At 52.9% G+C, this 15,908-nt stretch overlaps 1 protein-coding gene and 1 long non-coding RNA gene across 3 annotated transcripts in view; one reads left to right on the forward strand and one right to left on the reverse strand.

Moving 5' to 3' along the window:
* The window catches only part of BIN3 (bridging integrator 3), a 56,200-nt gene extending 54,187 nt beyond the window's left edge, over positions 1 to 2,013 (reverse strand). The window contains exon 1 of the mRNA XM_073325115.2: positions 1,916 to 2,013. Within this exon, the coding sequence (XP_073181216.1) occupies positions 1,916 to 1,923 (8 nt within the window). The 5' untranslated portion in view covers positions 1,924 to 2,013. The remainder of the gene's footprint in view (positions 1 to 1,915) is intronic.
* Positions 1,791 to 15,786, forward strand: LOC140903591 (uncharacterized). 2 transcript variants are annotated; one of them, XR_012156299.2, is made up of 4 exons: positions 1,791 to 2,215; positions 3,195 to 3,308; positions 4,016 to 4,098; positions 5,713 to 15,786. It is a non-coding gene; the product is annotated as an uncharacterized LOC140903591 (long non-coding RNA). The 2 variants fall into 2 exon arrangements; XR_012156298.2 differs by having other exon boundaries at positions 6,428 to 15,786.
* Positions 15,787 to 15,908: the final 122 nt, after the last annotated feature.

Here is a 15,908-nt window from a genome sequence, read left to right on the forward strand (position 1 = left end):
GGGGGGAGGGAAGGGCCCGGAGCACCGGGGGGGTGGGGAGAAGGGGGGGGAGGGAAGGGCCCGGAGCACCGGGGGGGGGGGGAGAAGGGGGGGAGGGAAGGGCCCGGAGCACCGGGGGGGGGGGGAGAAGGGGGGGAGGGAAGGGCCCGGAGCACCGGGGGGGGGGGAGAAGGGGGGGAGGGAAGGGCCCGGAGCACCGGGGGGGGGGGGAGAAGGGGGGGAGGGAAGGGCCCGGAGCACCGGGGGGGGGGGGGAGAAGGGGGGGAGGGAAGGGCCCGGAGCACCGGGGGGGGGGGGGAGAAGGGGGGGAGGGAAGGGCCCGGAGCACCGGGGGGGGGGGGAGAAGGGGGGGAGGGAAGGGCCCGGAGCACCGGGGGGGGGGGGAGAAGGGGGGGAGGGAAGGGCCCGGAGCACCGGGGGGGGGGGGAGAAGGGGGGGAGGGAAGGGCCCGGAGCACCGGGGGGGGGGGAGAAGGGGGGGAGGGAAGGGCCCGGAGCACCGGGGGGGGGGAGAAGGGGGGGAGGGAAGGGCCCGGAGCACCGGGGGGGGGGGGAGAAGGGGGGGAGGGAAGGGCCCGGAGCACCGGGGGGGGGGGAGAAGGGGGGGAGGGAAGGGCCCGGAGCACCGGGGGGGGGGGGGAGAAGGGGGGAGGGAAGGGCCCGGAGCACCGGGGGGGGGGGGGGAGAAGGGGGGGAGGGAAGGGCCCGGAGCACCGGGGGGGGGGGGAGAAGGGGGGGAGGGAAGGGCCCGGAGCACCGGGGGGGGGGGAGAAGGGGGGGGAGGGAAGGGCCCGGAGCACCGGGGGGGGGAGAAGGGGGGGAGGGAAGGGCCCGGAGCACCGGGGGGGGTGGGGAGGGGGAGAAGGGAAGGGCCCGGAGCACCGGGGGGGGTGGGGAGGGGGAGAAGGGAAGGGCCCGGAGCACCGGGGGGGGTGGGGAGGGGGAGAAGGGAAGGGCCCGGAGCACCGGGGGGGGAGGAGAAGGGGGGGAGGGGGAGAAGGGAAGGACCCGGAGCACCGGGGGGGGGTGGGGAGAAGGGGGAGAAGGGAAGGGCCCGGAGCACCGGGGGGGGTGGGGAGAAGGGGGAGAAGGGAAGGGCCCGGAGCACCGGGGGGGGTGGGGAGAAGGGGGAGAAGGGAAGGGCCCGGAGCACCGGGGGGGGGGAGAAGGGGGGGAGGGAAGGGCCCGGAGCACCGGGGGGGGTGGGGGAGGGGGGGGAGGGAAGGGCCCGGAGCACCGGGGGGGGGGAGAAGGGGGGGAGGGAAGGGCCCGGAGCACCGGGGGGGGAGAAGGGGGGGAGGGAAGGGCCCGGAGCACCGGGCGGGGGGAGAAGGGGGGGAGGGAAGGGCCCGGAGCACCGGGGGGGGAGAAGGGGGGGAGGGAAGGGCCCGGAGCACCGGGCGGGGGGAGAAGGGGGGGAGGGAAGGGCCCGGAGCACCGGGGGGGGGTGGGGAGGGGGGGGAGGGAAGGGCCCGGAGCACCGGGGGGGGGAGAAGGGGGGGAGGGAAGGGCCCGGAGCACCGGGGGGGGGGGGGAGAAGGGGGGGAGGGGAAGGGCCCGGAGCACCGGGGGGGGGGGGGAGAAGGGGGGGAGGGGAAGGGCCCGGAGCACCGGGGGGGGGGGGAGAAGGGGGGGAGGGAAGGGCCCGGAGCACCGGGGGGGGGAGAAGGGGGGGGAGGGAAGGGCCCGGAGCACCGGGGGGGGAGAAGGGGGGGAGGGAAGGGCCCGGAGCACCGGGGGGGGGGGAGAAGGGGGGGAGGGAAGGGCCCGGAGCACCGGGCGGGGGGAGGGACGGGGCGCCCCGGGCGGGTCCGGGGGGCCGCAGAGACCCAGCGCGGAGGAGACGGGCCGACGGCGGAGACGGGCCGGGGCCGGGAGCGGGACGAGCCCCCAGCGTCTCCCGGGGCTGCACTCACCAGCTCATGGTCCCCTCCGGCCCCGGCTTTCTCCCGGAAGCGCTTGTCCTTTGGCCCCGCCCCCTCCGGAAGCGAGGCAGTCGGCACGCTCGACGGCGTGACGTCACGCACGGCCTGGGGGGCGGAGACACCTGGAAGTTCTCACGCTGCCTCCCGGGCAGGCCGAGCCGCAGCGTCGGAGGCTGTGTCGTGATGTCACAGTGCAGCATTGTGATGTCACCACGTGGAGCCGTGATGTCACCGTCCAGCGCCATGACCTCGCTGGGCTGCGCTGGGGAGGGGCTGCGCCCGGTGTACAAGGCAAGGCTTGGCCTGCGGCCGCCCTGCGCTGCTCTGCCCTGCCATCCCCCGGCTCCCTGGGGCGCTCCAGAGCCGCCCATTGCAGTGACCCCCCAGCAGCCCTCCCCCGAGCCGCTCCAGGGCCTGGCTTTGGGGAACAGCCCCCGGGGACAGGGGTCGGCAACCTTGCAGAAGCAGGCGCCGAGTCCTCATGTATTCACGCTTAGTTTAAGGTTTCCCGTGCCAGTCACACATTTTAACGTTTTTAGAAGGTTGCTTTCTATCAGTCTGTAATATATAACTCAACTACTGTTGTAGGCAAAGTAAATAAGGGTTTTGAAATGCCCAAGAAGCTCCATTTAAAATTAAATTAAAATGCAGAGCCCCCCGGGACCGGTGAGTGCCACTGAGAATCAGCTTGTGCGCCGCCGTGCCGTCGGTTGCCTACTCCTGCCCTAGAACTTCAAACTCCGCTCCCAGCAATGGCTGCAGCTTAGCCCGGGAAGCCTTCCGCGGCAGATAAATTGACACCCATGCGGCTGACTGGCTTTCACAAAGTGGACGGCTTCCTGGCCCAGGCCCTATGTGCCGCGTGCGCATCCCACAGCGCTCTTCCTGGGAGGCAGAATTTGCCCAACTGGCCTTTGTCCAAAAATTGGGCTCTTTTGCTGCACAGTGGATGTGCTACTGGGGGCTGCGTTGCAGCAGTTACGTATGACTATGGCAGTGGGCTAAAGAGGTATTGCTCCAGTGGACGGAATGACTTGTCTCTCCGTGGACAACTTTGAAGCTAGCTTCTCATTTAAAGCATGATTTATTTATTATTCGACACAGCCCCTGAGGAAGCCATCCCAGCATTTACATAAGGCCCAGTACACGTTGGGACAGGTTAGCAACTCTAGTTTAGTCATTTCAATGTAGGCATCCAGCCAGGTTAGATGGATTGAGTAAGGCTTCCAGTTCTTCCCTTTAATTCTGAGTCTTGGTGTATTTATTCCAGACTGCCGGAAAGCTGGTACAACACACAAAAAATGTTAACAAGTAATAATGCCAGGATCCACAAGAAAAACAAACTTGAGAGACAGGACCATGGCAAGGAACTGATACAAACAAGGTACATTAAATGTAACGTAAGATGGAGGCCAGTGACTAAGAAGGAAAATAAATTGCATACTATTTTAAAAAGCCCTTGAGGGAACAACTGTGTTATGAGTTTTGCAATGTCAGGAAAGGTCCAGCTGCACTCAATAATCAATGAAATTGATGAAGCACATGGGAACTGAATAGGGAACCATATGGCTTAGCACTTATAATCTTCAAAGCATTTACAAACCTTTAAAAATTACCCCTCACAAGCTTCCAGGGGTAAATGGCCCCATTTTACAGATACAGAAACTGAAGCAAGAAGAGTTAGACCAAACTGTTTAGATGTGCCAGATTGTGCCCTCTGATTTTGGATGCCTTTTGAGTGGCTGATCAGAATTATCTAGGCCCAAATCCTCAGATATATTTAGGCACTTAATGCTCATTGATATCAATGGAAATTAGGCATCTAAATATTTTTCAGGACCTATGCCATCAGGCATGATTTTCAGAGGCACTGAGCTACCACAGCTCCAGCTGAAGTCCGTGGGAGCTGCAAGTTTTCAGGTCCTCTGAAAATCAGGTTCCAAGTGGCTCACATCAGGCATCAAAAAAAGGAGGCACCCATATATAACAGATTATTTGGAAAATTTTAATCAAAGTGACTTAAAGTGATTCCTGTGCGGGAGTCCCAGAACCAAAGCCCCAACGTCTACACGGTAATTTTTATCTCTGTAGCCTGAGCCCCGTGAGCCTGAGTCAACTGACCTGGGTCAGCCGTGCCGTACTGCGAGTCTTTTATTCTACTGTAGACGTACCCGGTAAGGTTATATGTCCTGCCCTCTCTCATTAGGTCCTTATCTGGCCTCCACTGCTGTAGTACCTGAGTACCTCATGATCCTTAATGCATTTATCCTCTCACCACCTCCATGAAGTAGGGAAGTGCTGTTATCCCCATTGTACAGATGTGGAACTGAGAGATAAAGAGCCAGGGTTTTCAAGGGTATTTATGTGCCTAAAGATGTAGACAAGCGCCGAGGGGGAGTTAGGTACCTAATCTTCTTAGGCTCTTTTGAAAATCCCACAAGACACCTATCGGCATCTTTAGGCACCTAAATACCTTTGAATATCTGGCCCTTAGTGACTTGGCCAAGGTCACACAGGAAGTCCATGCCAAAGCAGGGAACTGAATTTGAGTTTCCTGGGTAAATACCCTAACCACTGGATTGTTGTCCCTCTGCTAGTCAGTTAACAGGGCAGAGAACAGACCCTATTTTCCTGCCTCCCAGGCAGGTGTTGTATCCGCATCCTGCCCCTTTGCCCTGTTACACGTGCAGCCCCAAAGGTATGCATGACACTTTATGGATATGAAAAAATACAAAGTCCCTGCCTCGTACATCCTTATAAGAATGGGGCGTGCTACTGTAATGGGCACAAATGCTGCAGCCTTCCAAAGAACTAGTGCGACATTTGGAGCCACCACTGCAGAAGGTTGTCACGCACTTTAAATAAGGGGAAGACAGGTGTGCACTGGATTACAACACGCTCAGCTTCACACCCCAGGACTTGTATACAAGCTCCCCGCCCCGATTGCTGCTGCTGCTGCACCTGGCTGCCAGACATACTCCTCTCTGCAGTCCTAGATGCTTACCTCTCCCCCACCCAATTTCATCATCCAGGCCAATTGCACGCTTCTCCTGGGAGTCCCGTCTCGCTCCAGTTTGAGGCACAGGGTTTAAACTTCCCTGCAGCGTGGCCCCAGATCCCTATTTTGAAAGGGGCACAGGGAGGGAGAGGCCACTGACCAGAGTGCCAGTCAAGGTGGCAGCAGCCGCAGCCTCTGCTCAGTTCCAGACATGAACAGGGCGATTGTCAAGTGCAGGCAGGTGCCCTGCTGTGCCAGTAGGATGCGAGGAAAAGGCTTTGAGTCAGTCACTTGTCTGCCAAGCACATGGGGAATTAGAACATCACGTCAGGACCATGCAGACTCCTGTCTGTATCCTCAGGGTGGGACAGGGCTGGAGAACAAAGGCTCCTGTGTTTTTTTAGGTGGCGAGAGGGACTGGCAGCACAGGTAACCTTTTGGATCAGTATAACGAGAACCTTTGAGGAGGGATGGACCCTTACTACTAACAGTCCCAGGGTAAAATGGTGGTGCTCCAGAGTGATGACTATGGTCATTCTTACCAACTACACCTTTGCCTGGGGGAATCTTTCCATGTCCTATGGCTAGGAGATACTTGGAGTTGTGGGTGGTGGAGGACCGAGATGCCTTTGCTTTAGGAGCAGATAAAAGGGCATCTCCAAAAGTGAGCTCAACAGAGGTCACAGAAGGCCCTGGCATTTCAGAAGGTGATGAGAGAAGCTGTGGGGGGGGGGAAGGCTGGGTGGCAACATGAGGGGGTGAGTTTCTAGGCTTTTCACCTCACCCACAGACCCCGAGTGCAGAACAGAGACAGCTCTTGGATTGAATGGGCAATGAAGACTGAACTCCACTCCAGAGGAGGCCTCTCCAGAAACGGCACACGGGCAGCGTAGCTTGCACCCTTGTTGCTCATGCTGGACCTACAGGATCAGGGGAGAATTCATTATCTGCAGCCCATACAGTCCATGGTCTCTCTGGTGAGGCTGCCAACAGAGGGACCGCTCAGTGGCGGCATATCTGCCTTCTTGGAACTCGACTTGGACCCTACCAAATTTTCACGGGAGCTGCCAATGTTCCATTAGAACTTTTAGTGACGAGTGACCTGGGTCAAGGAACCTGGCAGTGAAATGCTGCATGTTGCACAGCCTCCCTCCATCACTCCCCCTGAGCCAGCCACTCCCCGGATGCTGCTCCTTTCCCCATTTAAAAGCCACAAGCGTCCAGGACAATGCCAAAGCGTTCCTAGCTAAGTGCTTTGCCTATTGCAAAAGAGGCTCTCGGGCACTGTGGCTTCCATTTCATGTCTGCCTGTTTGGATTCCTGCTTGCAGAATGACTAACTTTAAGGACTAAAAAATATATATATATATATATATGTTTTGATTACACTGCCTTTTTGCCAACTGGGAGCATTAGTCACAGGATTTTTGTGTGTGGAGATACCAGGCTTAAAGCTCAGCAGAGCTTCTTTCTTTCTCCCCCTCCTCCTCCTTTCTGACTTATTAGCAGGATTCCAAGCATGATGAAGAAGAGAGAGAGAGAGAGAGAACGTGCATGAACATCTTCAGGGAAAATTACTCTGCATTATTTTTCTCCCCCCCCCCCACCAGAGAGAGGAAACCACCAAAGGCTTTTTAAAGGTTTGGGGTGAGTCTTTGGACACATGGGGGTCAGATCCTCAGCTGGTATAAATCGACACAGTTCGGGGGCTTTGACAGAGCTACGCCCATATGCACCAGCTGAGGATCTGGTCCACAGTTTGGCACCTATTCATCTCTCTGTATAAAGCAAGGGCGGGAGAAGGATTCTGGATTGGCAACTGTCTGGTGATGGGCAAAACAGGGGTGCCTCGCTTAGCTCGCTGCTCCTTGGGCATGCCCCACCCCTGCCCCAGGAGGCCCCACCTTGAAAGGGAGACGGGGTGTTCAATCTCCACCATCCATTCCATCTTTGTGGAAACAGCCAACAGAAGGAGCCAACTCGCACTAGTTGCAGGGGTGATTTTGGTGACGCCTTCCTCCTGGAACTAGACTACCGTGATTATTGTGTGTATTATGGTCGCACCTATGGACCCCATCATGCCAGGTGTTGTACGCCCATGTGTGAGAGAGTCCATGTCCTGAAGCGCACACTCTGGGTGGGGAGTATTATTATCCCCACTTTACAGATGGGAAACTGAGAGAGACTAAGCATCAAACCCAAGGCCATACAGTCAGTGGCAGAGACAGGAACTGAATGTAGATTTCCTTAGTCCCAGTCCAGTGCCTTAATCACAAAACCATATTTCCTCTCTAAACTTGAGACCCACTGCACTCATTTCCGAGAGGCCGCCAAACAGCAGTCAGATGGTAACAGCTTTGACACTAAACTGGGAGGAGAGGTAGATACGCTGGAGGGTAGGGATAGGATACAGAGGGACCTAGACAAATTAGAGGATTGGGCCAAAAGAAATCTGATGAGGTTCAACAAGAACAAGTGCAGAGTCCTGCACTTAGGATGGAAGAATCCCATGCACCGCTACAGACTAGGGACCGAATGGCTAGGCAGCAGTTCTGCAGAAAAGGACCTAGGGGTTACAGTGGACGAGAAGCTGGCTATGAGTCAACAGTGTGTCCTTGTTGCCAAGAAGGCCAAGGGTATTTTGGGATGTACAAGTAGGGGCATTGCCAGCAGATTGAGGGACAGGATCGTTCCCCTCTATTCGACATTGGTGAGGCCTCATCTGGAGTACCGTGTCCAGTTTGGGGCCCCACACTACAAGAAGGATGTGAAAGAATTGGAAAGAGTCCAGCGGAGGGCAACAAAAATGATTAGGAACACATGACTTATGAGGAGAGGCTGAGGGAACTGGGATTGTTTAGTCTGCGGAAGAGAAGAATGAGGGGGGATTTGATAGCCGCTTTCAACTACCTGAAAGGGGGTTCCAAAGAGGATGGATCTAGACTGTTCTCAGTGGTGGCAGATGACAGAACAAGGAGTAATGGTCTCAAGTTGCAGTGGGAGAGGTTTAGGTTGGATATTAGGAAAAACTTTTTCACTAGGAGGGTGGTGAAGCACTGGAATGGGCTACCTAGGGAGGTGGTGGAATCTCCTTCCTTAGAAGTTTTTAACGTCAGGCTTGACAAAGCCCTGGCTGGGATGATTTAGTTGAGGATCGGTCCTGCTTTGAGCAGGGGGTTGGACTAGATGACCTCCTGAGGTCCCTTCCAACCCTGATACTCTATGATTCTATGATTGAGCAGCATCGGCCTAGGTTGAAGGTGAACTAGCAACGTAGAGCTCTGTATTCCCTTATTCCTTTCTGGAGCCATCCAACTCCCCATACGTCAGCAGTAGCCTCTACAAAACACGTTGATGACTTGGCACTTAGGAGCTGGCTAATACTAGAGACCCACCAGTTTGTCTTAACAGAAGAATATAAGCGGTGATCTCCAGCACCGAACAGGCTTGGGGCTGTGTTTGCCAGCAGGGGGAGTAATGCTGGAGCCGAATTTAAATACATTGTCAGAGTGCCTTCTATGGTACCTCATCTGCCAGCTGCACAGGTTACATGTGCCATCTGCATAGTTCCTCAGCTGAAATTGTCACTACACTCTCCTGGTTCGCAGGAGACATGTCTGCCTGTTGAGCCAGAAGGGCCAAACTGGTCGGAGCCACGCTGAGCAGGTCTTGGAGGTAGACGCCCTTTGCAAATCTTGCGGCATGCAAAAGGGCTCCTGCTCTTGGTGCTCCTGGCATGGGATGGTAGGTATTTGGGTTCCTCCCAGGGGTTTTGTAATACCCCCACATCTGACACGTTGCACTCACAGACTTGACTGGCATCTCAAGGCACCGCACAATAACAGAAGATAATTAAACTAATTACCGAGCTCATTGAAACCAATTAAAAAGGGTTCCGGGAGAATATCAAGTCTTTTAACGGGCACCAGCTGAATGTTGCAAACCTGGGAGTACCCAAACATCAGGATGCAGATGACAAAGGCTCCAGCACCTGCTGTGTAAGAGGTGGGACTGGGGGGTGACCATGGGAGTTGTGCTTCCAGGTGGGTCCCACTGGTGAGTAAGTTGCTGATTCCGTTCCCACGGCATAATGGAGAAAATCCAATTTATTATGGAGACAAATTGCCCCATGAGCCCTTCAGAACATGGAACTTCATTGGCTTGGCAGCCTTGCTGAGAGCCAGCTGCCTCCTTCCAGCCTCCCTGCTAACATCCTGGTGAACCCAAATACCGCCTTCATCCTGTGATTGTCTTTCTCTCCAGAGCTTGAGCCCTTCTTCCTCCTCAGGAGGAAGCAAATCTCATGATATGTGCAGTCCCCCCAGTGCCAGAAGGTGACTAGACACGTTGTCCATTGGTAGGTACAACTCAGGGGCCACCTTATGGAAGGAACAGACACAACCTGTGAATCTAGACACTCCAGAGGTGGGGTTCGTGGGATCAGTGTCCCCACGACTTTTCTCCAGAATTATAAGCTCCAAGTTATTTCAACAGGGCTGCCGGGAAGAGGACCAGCGCTGATCAGGGGCACATGACTTATGAGGAGAGGCTGAGGGAACTAGGCTTATTTAGTCTGCAGAAGAGAAGAGCGAGGGAGGATTTGATAGCAGCCTTCAACTACCTGAAGCGGGGGTTCCAAAGAGGATGGAGCTCAGCTGTTCTCAGTGGTGGCAGATGACAGAACAAGGAGCAGTGGTCTCAAATTTCACTGTGGGAGATCTAGGTTGGATATTAGGAAAAACTATTTCACTAGGAAGGTGGTGAAACACTGGAACGGGTTACCTAGGGAGGTCGTGGAATCTCTATCCTTAGAGGTTTTTAGGGCCTAGCTTGACAAAGCCCTGTCTGGGATGATTTAGTTGGGGTTGGTCCTGCTTTGAGCAGGGGGTTGGATTAGATGACCTCCTGAGGTCTCTTCCAACCCTGATCTTCTATGATTCTAAGATTGGAAATCTTATCTGGGACACATCTGCACTTCTAGTCTTGTTACTGGTGTTTAGGAGAACCTCTTCTATGTCCCATCATGAGACATGGGGAGGGCTGGAGAGGGGAGGGGTCCTTCCATACAGCATGGCAGAAGCTCAACCCAGGACAGTCTCTGCAGAGACCATCACCCCAGCAGGGAGAGTGCACCCACATCACCTTTCCTCCTGCTTTGGCTGGAAGTTGCCTACGTCAGTTGTTTTGCTTGCACAGACACAACAAAACGAGACAGCATGTTTTAAGGGAAAGCCAAAAAAGGCCTCAATTATCCGTGGGCTCTGATTATACCACTGGCAGGAAAACAGGCTGGAGAGGGCAGGAATCTCTCCTCTTGCTGCTAGAAATGAGCCTGAAATAGCAGAGCATCTCCTAAGCGTGCTTGAAGTTTCCATGCACCAGTGTTATCCTTATTATGGAATTTGTGTCCATGAAGTCATCTACCAAAAAAACTTCCCTCTGCTAACGTGACCTGGATGTGCCATGCCCAGGTGTGAGGGTGTCTAAATTGGCTCTGCTCTTCCAAACTGGTCAGCTGGAGACCGCCTGGCACAACCAGCTGGCCTTGGGGATTTGTAGTCCATTTACCGTATGCAACTCACCTGAGTTTCCGTAGCAAAGCCCTACATGGCAACTAGTGCAGTTTAGCATGTGGAGGAGTCTGTTTCTTTCCTCATTCTTTCGGGAGGAGCAGATGGAGTTTAATTTTTCATGCAGTGCCAGTGAGCTGAGAATAGCAGCTCTTCAAACTGGCACCAAGGCGGTGGAGAGGCAAAACAAGAAACACCCAGAAATGCCCCCTACCAACCTGGATGCTGGATTGCAGAACTGGGTCTTGAGCTGCAGAACAAGCACAACTGCACACCGGGATAAATTCAGACCTGGTGTAAACGGCTGCAACTCTGGTCTCATGCCACATTTGAATCTGACCTGGGATTATTGATTTTGTTCCATCCCGTGACTGGCCCTCTGCTATGGCCAATTTGTCAGGGTCCAATCCTGCCAGGTGCTGAGCTCCCTCTGCTCCCAGTGAGTCAGTCCAATGCAGACTGAGTGCTTTAATTCAGAAGGATAAAAAAGGTAAGATCCCAGAGAAGGACAACGCCCCTCACTGCTGGGATCAGGGTAAATTGGTGGGATATTTCCTCTTCCACGTAGCAAGACAGAAATAGGAGGCTTGGATACAGCCGATCCCTCTGCTGGAGTGGAAGATCAGGATCTGGCCCTGAGCCCTGTCTCTTGTTGCCACAGGGGAAATTTAGGTCAGGCTGTAAACGCCCTTGCACTGCTGGAGCAGGGAGATCAGGTGCATGAACTGCTGAGTCAACACAGGGCCATGCGGCCCCAGAAGCACTCACTTGTGCTGCTTGGAACTGGAAGTTCTGCAGCCCAAACCCTCACGTTTATTCACAGCAACAACTTATTATTTGAATTTCAATAGTGCCCAGAGGCCCACCTGAGATCAAAGCCCCATTGTGCTAGGGACTGTTTAAATGCAAAGCACATGACAGCTCCTGCCTCAAAGAGCTCCTGACCATACAGAGAAGACAAAGAGTGGAGGAGAGGTATTATTATCCCCATTTTACAGAGGGAGAAGCTGAGGTTTTCAAAGGGATCTGGATGGCCAGTTCCCATTAAAATTAATGGGAACAGGCCTGTTCAAATCCCCTTAGGCAGCTTTGAAAATCTCAGCCAGTGAGATTAAGTGACTGGTCCAAGGTCACACAGAGAGTCTGTGACCATGAGCTGGGAACTGAACGGAGCCCTCCCGAATCCTAGTCCAGTGCATTAATTACAAGACTGTGTTTCAACTGTGACTCCTTTCAGATGTCAGACAAACAAACCCCCAGCAAGGAGAGAGGGTAGTGACTGCCGCCAGGTTTTGGCAGAGCTTTTAGATCTGATAGCCTGTGTTTAACTGTGTACACTTAACTGTCATTAACAAGGAAAACCTATTTCTTGTAGAACTTCTTATTCTGAGAAATTACACAAAATGGAAGAATTCATTGAGTAAAGGGGGGAACAAACAAACCCACCACCACATCTCTTCTCATAAGTACAAATCATCTGTATCAGCTCTTCTCTTGGGAATACGCGCTGCTTTTCAAATCTATCGCAATTTTCCCTGCATGACAGAAATCAGAAAAACTGTTCTTAACATACAGGGGAAGGAAACATCGCGGGAACCTGGCATGCGGCGCAGCCTAATGCAAGAGAGAAATTAAGAGAGATAAATATCCCTAGACATTTCACTCCCCACAAACAACTCAGAGAGAGTTTAAAATATCGTGAGAGCGTTTAATTGGTTTTTCAATTTTTTTTAAATAACAAGAGCTGGATCTCACTTGTGCCTTGAATGGAGAGAGAGTATTCTGAGCTGGAAGCACCAGTTAGGAAAGTTAATTGGTGTTAAAATTAGAATCCCCTTGTTTTAGAAACCACACCTGAAAAAAATGGAAGCAAGCAAGGTTTAGGGTCAAGGACTGTCTTGCAATTGGATGTGATTCAGACGATCTGGCTTCAGTTCCCTGCCCTAACACAGACTTCCTGTGTGACCTTAGAGAAATCACGTAATCTCTCTGCTCCTAATCTGTAAAACTGAGAAGATAATACTTCCTTGGTCAGTCTTATTCATACTGTATGATCTTCAGGGCAGGGACTGTCACTTAATATATATCTGTACAGTGCCTAGAACAAAGAGGAATCTGGTCTTGGATGAGCCCTCTCCCTTCTATCATAATACAAATAACATAATTCACGGCCATACGTGTCTGTAGGACTGGGGCTCTAGTTCACCAATCTAGATGCTGATTCTGCAGCATTTAAGCGTTTCGGCAACTCTACTCATGTTAGAAAAGTTGCACGTAATTGTAAGTATTTGCAGGACCAGGGCCCTAAGGAATGCAGTTGTAAAGCAAGGCACAAAGCAAGCTATGGCCCAGTGGCATCATTCCACAAAGCCAGCGACTTTGCAAATCAAAATAAGAAGGGGAAAAGCAAGTAGGAGGAAATTATAGTTTCAGAGTTATTTTCAGAAAGGAAACTGGGAAAAAAAAAAAGTCCCTAGTTTCAGTACAAGACATGGAAAGTGGAGCAAAATAACTTCCAGCATGTTTTTTTGGGGGGGAAGATCAGGGAGATTTTCCTGTTCCTTGTCTGGGACTTAAAAAAAAAGAAAAGAAAAAAAAAATGGCAAAGATCCCTCTTTGTGTGTGTGTGTGTGTGATGTGCCACAGCAACTTCAGTCAATTCCATTCTCTTACCACTCCTAGGAGTGGTTGTGTTTGAGGCAGTCTGGGTGTATGTGAACCCTGGGGAAGTCTAGAGCTGCTGTTGTGTGTATGGGGATAAAGTGTGTGAAAGGGAGAGAGGGGGGCGTGCCGGTGGTGGGAAGGGGATTCGTGTGCATATCGGGCCGTGTTGTGTGTGCAGGATTGATGGTGCAGAGAGTGAGTGAATGTCAGGAGAATGGTGCAGAGACCATGCCCACGTGTGTGAGGAGTGAGGAATGGAGTGTACAGTGGTGGGGAAAGGGTGTGTGTGTGATGGTTGCATGGAGAGGGCACGTGTGTGACTCCAGTGTGTGATGGTGGGGCGGAAAGGGAGAGGTTATGGACTAACCAGCTATGCCGCTACACCAGTGGTTCTCAACCTATTTACCATTGTGGGCCGCATCCAATACTACCTGTATGGCCCTGAGGATGTCACATGGGTCGCAGCTCTGTGCTGATTGGGCCACAAGCAGCCCGCGGGCCTCAGGGTGAAAACCACTGTGCTACGCGGCCCCTTATTGTCTTCCCTTTCCATTCAGTCTTGGTTTGAGCAGGTTATAAGCACCTGTGAGTTGGAGGGGTTAGGGAACCACAATGGAGGGGACGCCTGGGATTTGAGAGACATGGAAAATGTATCTGTGGGGAGGGAGGATGGATGAATGAGGCGGCTGGCAGCGGGGAGAAGGGCAACGCTGAGAGAGAATAAAAGGGAAGATTCAATGAGCCAGCAGCTTGGCCAGTTGAACTGTCTACAACTACATGAAGGGTGTAACCACCCAGAAGGAACAGGAGCTCTTCCGCGTGGGATGAGGGGTATAACTGAGAGCAAAGCTGCGTTAAGTCAAGGCAAACTTAGGCAGGATGATCGGAGAAATTCCCTAGCCGCAAGATCTGAGACTGCACAACTGATTCTGCCGGCACAGCCTCCCTGGGAAACTGAGGGTACAGCAGCGCTCAAAGGGCTTAGCTGAGAGTGAGCAGCTGGAGTGGAGAAAGAACCCACACGAAGGAGAAAAGCAGAGGGTCAGCTGCAGGGCAAGTGGAGCAGTTGAAAGTGGGAGAGGGTCCAGTGTACGGATCAAGGACCTGGAAGAAGAAAGGAGCAGGCCCAGATAGATAACATTTACCTGAGGCACAAACCTGAGGGAAAAGGAGACAAACACAAACACAAAGGAAGGGGATATGCAGCTCCGATGGGCCTGGAGAGATGTGGAACAGACCAGAGACAAGTGTAGTTTAGCCCATGCGGGAGAGAGCTATAAGGTGTGGCAGGGACCTGCCCCATTAATAGTCATGCTCTAAAACCCCCTGAGCAGCAGGAGAGTCTGGGCAAGAGAAGGAGAAAAAGCAGCATAAGCCCCTGAGAAAGAAAGACGTAGAGGCAAATGGAACCAGAAGCAATACGCAGCACTGGAGACTGCTGAAGTAAATACCACGTCAGAAATACTCAGTCGTTTTAATCTCTAATTACAACATGAGTGGATGAAGGGGATGCGGGAGATATAATACATCTAGACTTGGGGAAATGATTTGATATGGTGCCTCATGAACTCTTACTTGAGAAGCTAATTCAAATTGGCTTGGATGTGTGAGCGCTGTCACATGGATCGAAAACTAGCTGAAGGATTGGCGACTAAGGGTAATGCTCCATGGCACTGTGCGGTGGGGAGGTGTCCAGCACAGAGCTGCAGGGATCAGCGCTAGGGCTGGCTTTATTTATTAACAATCTGGATGTGCAGGTAAACAGCACGGTAATTACATTTGCAGATGATACTAAACTGGGAGGTGTTACAAACACCAGTGAGGACAAAGGATTAACATAAAAGGATCTAGGGAGGTTAGAAACACAGGCAGGAAATGAACATGGATTGATCTTGGGCAAATGCATCTAGGGAGGAGAGATCCCAAAGCACAGATATTCACTGCGTAGGTGACATTTAGAAAGCAGGAAAAAATACAGCTAGAGGTGAGAGCAAATAGCAAATGAGATGGGAGCTTGCAATAAGACATGGCAGCAAAGTAACAAACAAACAATGCTGTTTTGGATTGCAGATGGAGATGCATCAGAGCATGAGGGAAGGGATAGCTCTTCTTAAAGCATTAAAAGAGCCTCTACTTCTCTCCCTGGCTTGAGTGAACAGGGGTCCCCACAGCTCCCCCGCGTCCCTGACTAGCGTGATGCACGCTCCTTCTTTTTCTTCAATTGACTGCCCCTTCTCTGCCTGACACCTTCCAGTTTGGGCTCATTGGTAGAAGGGAATTATGAGCAAACCAGGTGGAGAGCAAAGAAGAGATGGAGAAGTGACTGAGCGGAGCGAGGGGGCTGACAGGAGGAAAGCTATCGAGCCTGATCTTGTGAGGGGCCCGGAACTGCTTTTGGACTTCAGTGCGAATTTAGGGTATTCATCATCCTTCTGTTATTAGGCCTGACTGCTGAGCACCTCTGGCAAATTGGACTCTGAATATGATCAACTTGACCAGACAATGACCAGCGGTGAGACACCCAACCATTGGCAAGTGCCTGAAAGGAATAACCAACAAAGAAGAGGAATGTAGGATAGTCCAAGGGTTAATATCTAGGGGCAACAGGATGTTTAGCAGAGGAACACTTAGGTTGAATATTGGGAACTGGGACGTCTATTAGCTTATGGAAGAGCCTTGTGAAAGATCATGGAGAAGCCCACAATTTAGGTTATTTAAAACTTGATCAGACCTAGCACCGACAAACAACAGTG

Source organism: Lepidochelys kempii, chromosome 26, assembly GCF_965140285.1.
Source record: "Lepidochelys kempii isolate rLepKem1 chromosome 26, rLepKem1.hap1, whole genome shotgun sequence".
Classification (NCBI taxonomy): domain Eukaryota; kingdom Metazoa; phylum Chordata; order Testudines; family Cheloniidae; genus Lepidochelys; species Lepidochelys kempii.